The sequence below is a fragment of the Physeter macrocephalus genome, chromosome 13, assembly GCF_002837175.3.
Source record: "Physeter macrocephalus isolate SW-GA chromosome 13, ASM283717v5, whole genome shotgun sequence".
Lineage (NCBI taxonomy): Eukaryota > Metazoa > Chordata > Mammalia > Artiodactyla > Physeteridae > Physeter > Physeter macrocephalus.
The window spans coordinates 21,867,731-21,878,685 of NC_041226.1; the positions used below are offsets into that span (position 1 = coordinate 21,867,731).

The following is a 10,955-nucleotide window of genomic DNA, read 5'->3' on the forward strand; positions in this document are numbered from 1 at the left end:
TTTTCAGGCTTCAGTAATTACAGTCTACAATTATACACACATTTTTCCCCCTCAACTCCAAACGCATTGATTTGTCAGGAATGCTTTTTCTCTGATAAAGAGTGGAGAGTCAGATTTATCAAGGGGCTGAAATCCAAACTGCAGAGAGAGTCAGAGCACAAGATTGAAAGATGCACGTTTCTGCTGTTGCCAAACCCTTATCTGGAATCGGAGGAGTCTTGTAATATTTGATTTTCTCCCAAGCAGCTCTGGTGAATCAAGCCGCGATCTGCGTTACCCATCTGCTTACTTTGGAGCAGGGTGTTTTACTATTTGGCGGTTTAAATGCTTTACGTTTTTGCCAGCGCATTAAGAAAGCCTCTCGTGTTAAATTAAGGCAATTAATAAATGGAGACACATTAAGCAATCAATTTTGTCAGCCTATCTCCCCAGCATTGTGTGTGGTTGGCTGTAATCACAAGATAAATGCAATGTGCTGATCTATGGTAATGTTCAATAATACATTCTCCGCCAGGCTCAATTCATCAGGGAGTTTCGGTAGGGGAGGCATTTGTTATTGGCTGTCTCTGCACCTCAAGGATAACATTTCTGTCCTTTTGATTGGCCGCCTCACTGCTGCAAGATTCTAACCGTCTTATTTTGATGATGAATATGAAGGCACACTAAGCCGGGCTGGAGCGTAGTGTCTCAGAGGCTGCGCTCCTTCCAGAGCCCAAGGACTTACGGCTTCCTCCGCTGCCTTCCTGTGCCAACAACCCGCCCCCACCCCCCCAAAAAAAAGTTGTGATGCTTTTCTTCACCCAGTGCTTTGGGGCTGTGTTAGATCTCATTCACCTCCGCTTTCAGCACTACAAGGCTAAACGCGTGTTCTCCGCCGCTGGGCAACTTGTCTGCGTGGTAAACCCCACGCACAACCTAAAGGTGAGTGGCTCTCTCTCTCTCGTTTGATGTTCCCGCGGCTTGGGTTCCAGTCCATCCTCCGGGGGTGGGGGCGGGGGGGCGTCTGTGACCCTCCCGCGAGCGCGGGGAACTCGCGGCAAAGGCTGGTCCGCTGGCGCCAGGACGGCGTTGGGCACCCGGAGCCGGTGCCTCGGTTCGTTCTCCCTCTCCTGGTGGTTGGACGCTCTCGGCGACAGTGCGTTGTCTCCCCGACCGGCAAGAGCAACTGGAGTGAGAGTTTTGTGATTCGGGTTTTGTTTTTTTTTCCACGCTGTCAGCCTAGGAGTGGGGTGGAGGTCAGCAGTGAGCGCGGTGGAGGGGGCAGGGGGCTTGCCCCTCTCCCTGCCAAATATTTGTGGCCAAGTGTTTAGGAGGCAGGATGTGAAAAGTTACCCAAATCGCAGTCTGTCCCACGTGCTGGAAAGGCGGGCAAGCACACGGATTCAGGAAGCCCCTCTGGCTGCCGCTGAAGTCACTGGGGCCGGGGTGGGGGCACAGGAAGCCCGAGGCGTGGGTCTGGGAGTTGGGGAGAAGGGGGGCTCCTTCTTCAAAGCGTTTTCCCCTTGTGCTCGGACGGCGTGAGTGGGGATCGGGGGGGGGGGGCGGGGATGATGTCGGGAGGAGTTTGTCTTCTTTCCTTCCTTCGAGCTAGATGCGCCCGGTGCGCGGAGGACAGCAGGGGCAGATTTGCTTCAAGAGTGTCGAAATGAAACCGGCTCCGAGCTGCCACGGCCCGAATCACCGCAGGCGCTGCGGGTGCCTCTTTGCTGCGGCCGCTGCCGCTGCGTTTGTGCTTCTCGGTCAAGGCCCTTTAAGAGAACAGCCGAAATATGGGCTGGCGGGACCGCTTCACGTCACCGCCAGGACTGGGGGAAATGAACGCAGAGAGCCCCTGGCTAGGGGAGGCAGGGGAGACGGGAAGGTAGGGCGGGAGGGGCGGTGCGAGGGCGCAGCTGAACTCCCCCCCCCCCCCCAGCGTGAGAGTCTGAGCCCAATGGGCTCTGTCCCCAAATAAACGATGGACTCGTTTGGGAGTTGCTTTCCCGTCCTCATGATACCCAAGGCAGAGTGACGGGGGAAGGGCACGTCTGCAGCTGAGCCACGGACTAGCCTCTGCCAGAATAGATCTGTCACTCTAACCACTGCTGTTGGGCAGGAGGCGTTGCTCGTTGCTCATCACTTTATAAACTCCTGCAGTCAAGACTCTCTTCAGCTGGAGCCCTGCAGGCCAGTGCTGAAGGATACCTCCCTGCCCCTTCCCCACAATTCCTGGAAGTCCTCAAGAGGGACAGCTGCCTGGAGCCCCTGGGGCCATATGCCAAGGCCACTTCTGGATGGAGGGGTGATGCACTACTCCGGGACAGCTATGGTGCTCCCGGCCTAGGAACCGGCTTTCTGCGGTACCCAAGCTGTGACTAATACCACCTCCCTCACCCGCTCAGCCTCCCCAACCCCAAACCCTCCCCGCCTCTCTCTTCCCCTCATCCTCCTATTTTCTTTCTCCCTTCATGGCTTACTTTTATAAATGAGAATTCACCCCCGGTCATCCTTGGCAAAGCGAGCGTAGGATGTACCTATTAAAATATGATTCTGAATTCCATTTTATGGCCACTTTTGAGACCGCATTCAAACTCCCGGTATTTTGTCGCTTTACATTAGTTAGTTCCCTGTGGCAAGAAATTTTGTTTATTCCTGTTCTGCATTTTAAAACCTTTACAGATTTTTTATGAGACTTAGCATTTCCAAAGTTTGAATTTAGATGGTTCGTTGGCTGCAGCAGATGATGGAGGGGAAGGAGGGTGCTAAGATCTTGGTGTGGGGTGGAGTGAAAAGCATCCGTGTGTATGTTTCAGTGACGTCAGCCTGGATATTGACAGGCAGTCCTGCTGCCCGGACTCAGGAGTCCAGAGTCAGTGTCCGAGTCCTTGGGTCAGTGCTGACTAGCTGTGTGACCTTGAATGACTCGATATCTCTGAGCCTTCCCTTCCTCACCTTCCAAATGAACCTATGAATCTTTAGCCTGCCTCCTCCACGACTCTGTGAGGCTGAAAAAGAGATGATACTCAAGGCAGATGTGCTTTGTATAACGGTCTCCTCCAAAAAAAAGATTACATTATTGTACCTAATTTGTAGGGTTCCATTAGGAACTTCTAAAGTTATCACTTAAAGCCTTCAGCCAACTAAGTAACATAAAAATAGGTGACATATGCTTTGAGAGGCTATTTCCCATATGATGTCGGGAGGAGTTTGTCTTCTTTCCTTCCTTCGAGCTAGATGCGCCCGGTGCGCGGAGGACAGCAGGGGCAGATTTGCTTCAAGAGTGTCGAAATGAAACCGGCTCCGAGCTGCCACGGCCCGAATCACCGCAGGCGCTGCGGGTGCCTCTTTGCTGCGGCCGCTGCCGCTGCGTTTGTGCTTCTCGGTCAAGGCCCTTTAAGAGAACAGCCGAAATATGGGCTGGCGGGACCGCTTCACGTCACCGCCAGGACTGGGGGAAATGAACGCAGAGAGCCCCTGGCTAGGGGAGGCAGGGGAGACGGGAAGGTAGGGCGGGAGGGGCGGTGCGAGGGCGCAGCTGAACTCCCCCCCCCCCCCCAGCGTGAGAGTCTGAGCCCAATGGGCTCTGTCCCCAAATAAACGATGGACTCGTTTGGGAGTTGCTTTCCCGTCCTCATGATACCCAAGGCAGAGTGACGGGGGAAGGGCACGTCTGCAGCTGAGCCACGGACTAGCCTCTGCCAGAATAGATCTGTCACTCTAACCACTGCTGTTGGGCAGGAGGCGTTGCTCGTTGCTCATCACTTTATAAACTCCTGCAGTCAAGACTCTCTTCAGCTGGAGCCCTGCAGGCCAGTGCTGAAGGATACCTCCCTGCCCCTTCCCCACAATTCCTGGAAGTCCTCAAGAGGGACAGCTGCCTGGAGCCCCTGGGGCCATATGCCAAGGCCACTCCTGGATGGAGGGGTGATGCACTACTCCGGGACAGCTATGGTGCTCCCGGCCTAGGAACCGGCTTTCTGCGGTACCCAAGCTGTGACTAATACCATCTCCCTCAACCGCTCAGCCTCCCCAACCCCAAACCCTCCCCGCCTCTCTCTTCCCCTCATCCTCCTATTTTCTTTCTCCCTTCATGGCTTACTTTTATAAATGAGAATTCACCCCCGGTCATCCTTGGCAAAGCGAGCGTAGGATGTACCTATTAAAATATGATTCTGAATTCCATTTTATGGCCACTTTTGAGACCGCATTCAAACTCCCGGTATTTTGTCGCTTTACATTAGTTAGTTCCCTGTGGCAAGAAATTTTGTTTATTCCTGTTCTGCATTTTAAAACCTTTACAGATTTTTTATGAGACTTAGCATTTCCAAAGTTTGAATTTAGATGGTTCGTTGGCTGCAGCAGATGATGGAGGGGAAGGAGGGTGCTAAGATCTTGGTGTGGGGTGGAGTGAAAAGCATCCGTGTGTATGTTTCAGTGACGTCAGCCTGGATATTGACAGGCAGTCCTGCTGCCCGGACTCAGGAGTCCAGAGTCAGTGTCCGAGTCCTTGGGTCAGTGCTGACTAGCTGTGTGACCTTGAATGACTCGATATCTCTGAGCCTTCCCTTCCTCACCTTCCAAATGAACCTATGAATCTTTAGCCTGCCTCCTCCACGACTCTGTGAGGCTGAAAAAGAGATGATACTCAAGGCAGATGTGCTTTGTATAACGGTCTCCTCCAAAAAAAAGATTACATTATTGTACCTAATTTGTAGGGTTCCATTAGGAACTTCTAAAGTTATCACTTAAAGCCTTCAGCCAACTAAGTAACATAAAAATAGGTGACATATGCTTTGAGAGGCTATTTCCCATGGCTCACTTTTTTCACGTACATTCTCATTTGGCTTTTCATTTCCTATAAAAAGCCACTTAGAGATTTTGCTCAGATGAGTGTCACTGCAGATAAACAAATCAAATCGACGGCCGCTAATGTTACCAGGGGTTGCAGCAGGACACACAGGATTTACAGAGGCTGTACCAGGCGGAGACAGACCTCCGCATCCCAGGTTGCCCCTGGGGAGGTCTCATCCAGGCTCCAGGTGGCCCATCAGGTAAGTTTTACCGGCTTCTCAAACCTGAGGGCTAACAACCCTTCGGAGCTTATAAAGGAGCAGTTCTCTAGGAGCATTGCTGCCCCATCACTCCTATTAAAAAAAATGCATAAAACCTCGAAAGAAAGTGATCCTTCTCAGCATTCCTTTCCATAGACAGACCACAGAAATATGCCTTAGATGTAATAAGCTGTGATCCACATAGGAAGAAAAATTCTTTTTTTTTAAAGAAAAAAAAAAAAAGCTGTGGCAATGTTAACCCAGAATAGCTATTGATCTGCGGCGCTTCCCCGCATTTTGTATGACAGGCTGGTACATAAAATGGTGACCAAGGACAGAGAGACTGCAACCTTGCTTTCAATTTTCTAGGTTGCATATTGCTACAAAGAGGGCTGGGAAGCCTGTGTTTTTCTTTGTGGAAGCAGTTTTTGCACTTTGTCCTTTCCTGAGAACGCTAGCAGTACTTTGGGACCTGAGGCAAGTGCTGAGTTATAATCAAAATTCACTTACTGAGCAGAGAAAATTGTGTATTTACCATGCTTCTATGGGTCACCTTCATTCTCAGTTGTATTATGGCGATTACTCGGTAACCTGGGATTCCTTCAAGCAAGCTGATGCCTTTCCTTCTAAGTGGAAGGCAGAAGCCTTCCCGGGGAATGCAGACAACCCAGTTAAAGCCATTACACTCCTTAAGCCCACCCTACTTTAAAGGGGTGTTTAGAGTCGCTGGCCTGGAATAGGAGGGTCTTCTGCTTCAAGAAGAATCCATAGCAGAGCTGGCTCTGTGGACTGCAAATGGCACTCTGTGTTGCCCTGTGTCTGTCTGTCTGTCTCTGCCTACAGGGATGGCTCCTTTAAGGGATCAGGCCCCCCACTTCTCCTTCCCACCCCATGAAAAGGGACCACCAAGGAGCCGGTGATCTTGGCTGGCTGCCATCTGCTTCCTCATTCATGGAGGTCACTGGAATGTGGCCCACGGGCTGCAGGCTGGCACCGGGGAGGGTGCGGGCTCCTGGTCCTGATTCAGTACTGCTTTCTCCCTCGTGTCCTTTGCTTGTTTCCAAACCAAGAAAGCCTTTCTCTCCTGGCCCCTCTCCCATGGACACTCGCTGCTTGTACAATGCCCTGCCCCGGGCAGCCCTCCCTGCTTCTCTTTCCCATCCCCAGAGGTGCCCTTTGAGGGGTGACCTGGCCAGTCTCTGCACCCAGGCCTCTCCAGGGAAGTGTCTGTAGTGGCAGCCAGAGCCCTCTGGGGTCAGTGCTCAGTGCTTCCCAAGCGGACAGGCGCTGAGCTGATGCTGGCTGGGCGACTTCCTCCCTGTATAGCCACAGTGCTTGATAAACCAGGTTCTGAAAGAAGTCTAGCAAATCACTTTCTGGCAGACTTCCAAAAGGCCCTCACCAGGGCCAATGTCATCGCTGAGACCCCCGGTGCCCTCCCCGGCATCCAGACCCGAGGGCGGAACCTCCCCACTTCTCCTGGGAGGCTATTCATACCTCCATCCAGCCGGTCCAGTCCCTGGAGCTCTTTTCGATTATTACCCGTTAACCTTGAGTTGACAGACAGACAGACAGACAGACACACACACACACACACACACACTGTCATGCACACACACACAGTGGGAAGGGCATATGGGACAATGATGGCTTTAATTTGTGCCTGACAGACACTGAATCTAAAATGAGGGCATTTTAGTACCATCCCTTGAAGCATCCACGTGCCTTTCATTCTAAGACCAACCCATGTGGATGAATGTGTTCTGAGTGCTGGTGGGGGATGGGAGGTGGGGAGCATCAAAGGAGGGAGCCGAGGAGGGTGGGGGGCAAAGGCAACCCTCACCTCTACCATTCATGGGCTGATCTTTGGAGATCCCACGCCTGCCCTGGGGCTTTCACTAACTCTGCTTGACACAGCATGGCAGGCAGCTGAAGGAAAGCTAAAGACATGAACGTCGTTTTCAGAGATTCAGAGGTGGCCCTGGAGAGACACACACACACACACACACACACTGTCATGCACACACACACAGTGGGAAGGGCATATGGGACAATGATGGCTTTAATTTGTGCCTGACAGACACTGAATCTAAAATGAGGGCATTTTAGTACCATCCCTTGAAGCATCCACGTGCCTTTCATTCTAAGACCAACCCATGTGGATGAATGTGTTCTGAGTGCTGGTGGGGGATGGGAGGTGGGGAGCATCAAAGGAGGGAGCCGAGGAGGGTGGGGGGCAAAGGCAACCCTCACCTCTACCATTCATGGGCTGATCTTTGGAGATCCCACGCCTGCCCTGGGGCTTTCACTAACTCTGCTTGACACAGCATGGCAGGCAGCTGAAGGAAAGCTAAAGACATGAACGTCGTTTTCAGAGATTCAGAGGTGGCCCTGGAGTATTCAAGCCTGAATAACTAGTTAAAGGCAGTTCAAGGCTTCCGATAAGATTGTTTCATAGGCAGGGTGTGGGTTACTCAGCTCTTCCTGACACAGCCATGTCTGAGGGTCGCATCCCCAGTCTCCTGGACATTTCACCATCTTCCTTTGCTGCCCAGGCTGGAGGCTCTTCACAGCGCCAACAGCACCTTAGACGGGGGCGGGGAAAGGATGAGGGAGGAGCTGAGCTGGCTGTCCTCACTCTGTGAGCTTTATTCTAAAGGCTTTCCCTTGCTGCCTCCTCCAGCCCTTTGGTTTCTGTGAATATTATAAGGCACTCGACACTGTAGGCACAGAGCAGTCATGCGGCTTTTCTGGTTAATGGTGATTGCAAATGAGGCTCCTGAGTCACGTAACTGGAGGCGCGAGCCCCGAGCAGCCATTGGTTAGCAGCGCGCTGGTGACGGGGAAGCTGGGGAGGCTGAAGCTGGCGCAGAGGTGATGTGAGCCCCTTGCCTCCGTACTGCATTTATCCGGCAGCCCCAGAGCAAATTTTGTGGCTCTCCCTTCAGCACGGTCCCTCAAGCTGCAGGGACTGTTTGGAAGAAATAAGAAAACAGAGACTGAACGCTTTCTTTGAAATCCACAGAGAGGTCAGAGTTATTTGGATGGCTTCCCTGGGGCAAGGCAAAACATTTCTCTAGCAATTAACAATAAGAAAAAAAAAAATTAACTGTCTGGGATGGTATTTTACTCTTAGCAAAGTCATCTGGACTCAACCAACTCTGTTCCCCAAAGGGGAAAGGTGGCCTGTTTAGACACAAAGTGCCACATGGAAGGCGTTACCTGGAGAATGGAGCTCCATTCTCTATGGCTCAGAGAGTGATGGGGAGAATGTTAGAATTGGGAGCCTGAACCGTCTTAGTTTACAGTTGAGGAAACGGAGGCCAGGGAGGGGAATGACTTGTATTCGGTTCCTACGGCTGCTGTAACAAATTACCACAAATGGGGCAGCTGAAAATCAGAGTGATCTATTTCCTAGAGAAATCAGGAGGCTGGAAGACCAAAATCAGGGTGTCAGCAGGGCCAGGCCTCTCCAAGGCTCCAAGGAAGAGTCTGTCCCTCGCCTCATCTGGCTTCTGAGAACTCCATGTGTTCTTCGGCTTGTGGCCACATCCCTCCAATCTCTGCCTCGGGGGTCACGTGGCCTCCTTCTCTCCTTTGTGCGTACATCTTATAAGGATACAGGTTATTGCATTTAGGGCCTACTTGGATAATCCAGGATAAGCTTCTCATCGCAAGAGCCTTAATTTAATCACACCTCCGGAGGTCATATAATATTCACTCTTTTGCTAGTTAAGGTAATATTCCCAGGTTCCAGGCATTAGGATGTGAATATACCTTTTCAACCCACTACTTGACTTTTGCAGAGTCAACCTATTTAGTGACAGAATTTAGGTACCAGAAGTCAGCTCTCCGAATGTCGGACCTAGATCCCCTGCACTGCCCCAGGCTGCCTTCCAATTAGCCCTAACTGAATATCCCTTGTTTGGGTGCATGCTGTGGAAGCAGAAAATTGCGGGGATCCCCCTTCCTGCACCCCATCAGGCCCAGGCCAGCAGTGTGACCCCATGGGCTGCACCACACACCCACCATCTCCCCTTTGTCAGATCCACATTTCAACTCGGAGCCTCTTCATCCTCCTCCCTTATTCCCCTACCCCCTCCATAAATCTCCTTTCCTTTCCTTTTCTGAATTCTTTTAAAAACAATATAATTAACATGGATGCATGCACATCATATTTAAAAATCAAATGTAAAGAGATACACTGTCAAAAGCATAGAGCATAGGGAATTCCCTGGAGGTCTAGTGGTCAGGACTCCACGCTTTTACTGCTGAGGGCCTGGGTTCAATCCCTGGTCCGGAAACTAAGATCCTGCAAGCCACGAGGCCAAAAAAAAAAAAAAAAAGCATAGAGCATTATATTTTGCCCTTAGTACATATTTTATAAATCCACCAGATCAATAAGGGGAGAAGCAGTGGGTATAGGAAAAAAACATGGGCTTTGGGGCAGACAGGTCTGGATTCAAATCCAGGCTGTGCTACCGGCCGATGTGTGACTTTGAACAAATGACTTTGCCTCGCAGAGGCTCCATTTCCTCCTCTATAAAAAGGAGAGAAGAACGCCCACCTTGTGACCACCTAGAGGGGTGGGATAGGGAGGGTGGGAGGGAGACGCAAGAGGGAGGGGCTGTGGGGATATATGTATACGTATAGCTGATTCACTTTGTTATACAGCAGCAACTAACACACCGTTGTAAAGCAATTATACTCCAATAAAGCTGTTAAAAAAAAGAACGCCCACCTTCTATGGCCGCTGCAGGCGTAAATGAGTTCACAGAAGGAAAATGTCTACCACAGAGGAGAGAGTCGGTAAATAGCAGGAGTTACTGCCAACACAGGTCATTACGATAAGAACTAAAAGCCACGCTTGGGAAGCTAGAGTCAACTCCCCAAAACCCCACCTTCTGTCTTTCTCTGCCTCCCCTCCCTCCCTGCAGGCCTCAGCGCTTGCAGTTCCTTGGGATTCGTGAATTGCCCTTGGCCTTGAAGAGATTTTGAACAGAACAATTTCTTGCCTTACGTAAAAGTCAGATTTGTCCTTACTGCCTAACTTCAAAGAAAGCCCTGAACCCTGCTTGGGCCGCGAGCCCAGAAGTGCAATGGGGCAGGGGCTGGGGCTGGGAGGACACGCGTGCCTGCGGTGGGACAGGGGCTGGTGCCCGTCATCGGGGCCAGGAGCCGTGCCGATGAGGCCCCTTTTCCTCCCACCCCGGGACGGGCCCTCATGACCTATGCACGCCTTGTTTTCATTACAGGCAGCTGACTAAGCACAGGGGCAAGCGGCCCTGTGAGGGGCGCCTGATCCGGAGGGCGTGGGTCTGAGGCTGAGCGACACCACTGACAGATGCAGCGGGGTGGGGGGAGGTAGGTGGGCAAAAACTGCAAGCCCCCTGGGAGACTGGACATTTTCCCTCTGCCCTTCAGCTCATTCTGCCTTGAGGAAGTAGCTTTCCTCTGAGCCGGGCGGGATGAAGGGGGTTGATGCTTAATGGAGGATGCAGCCCCTGGCATCAAGGGCAGGCGAGAGATGCTCTGACCTTTCTAAGCCAAGAAAGAATTCCTGGATCCCACTGTCATCAGACACTTTTTAAAAAGCACAGAGGTAGGCCACAGGGCTGAGTTCCCTTACTCCAACCTGAGTTTCTACACACACACACACACACACACACACACACACACACACACACACACACAGAGTCAATGGAGGTTCTGAGATGCCAACCTGTTTGTACCCTGAGTGGTCTCTGAATAGTGCAAGATCACAGGGTACAGGGCTTCCCTGGTGGCGCAGTGGTTAAGAATCCATCTGCCAATACAGGGGACACGGGTTCGAGCCCTGGTCCGGGAAGATCCCACATGCCGCGGAGCCACTAAGCCCGTGTGCCACAACTACTGAGCCTGCGCTCTAGAGCCCGTAAGCCACAA

The 10,955-nt window shown here is 51.7% G+C and overlaps 1 protein-coding gene across 1 annotated transcript in view; it reads left to right on the forward strand.

The window, feature by feature from the left end:
* Positions 1–699: 699 nt before the first annotated feature.
* The window catches only part of SIAH3 (siah E3 ubiquitin protein ligase family member 3), a 77,203-nt gene continuing 66,947 nt past the window's right edge, over positions 700–10,955 (forward strand). The window contains exon 1 of the mRNA XM_007129777.2: positions 700–921. Coding sequence (XP_007129839.2) covers positions 787–921 — 135 coding nt within the window. The 5' untranslated portion in view covers positions 700–786. The remainder of the gene's footprint in view (positions 922–10,955) is intronic.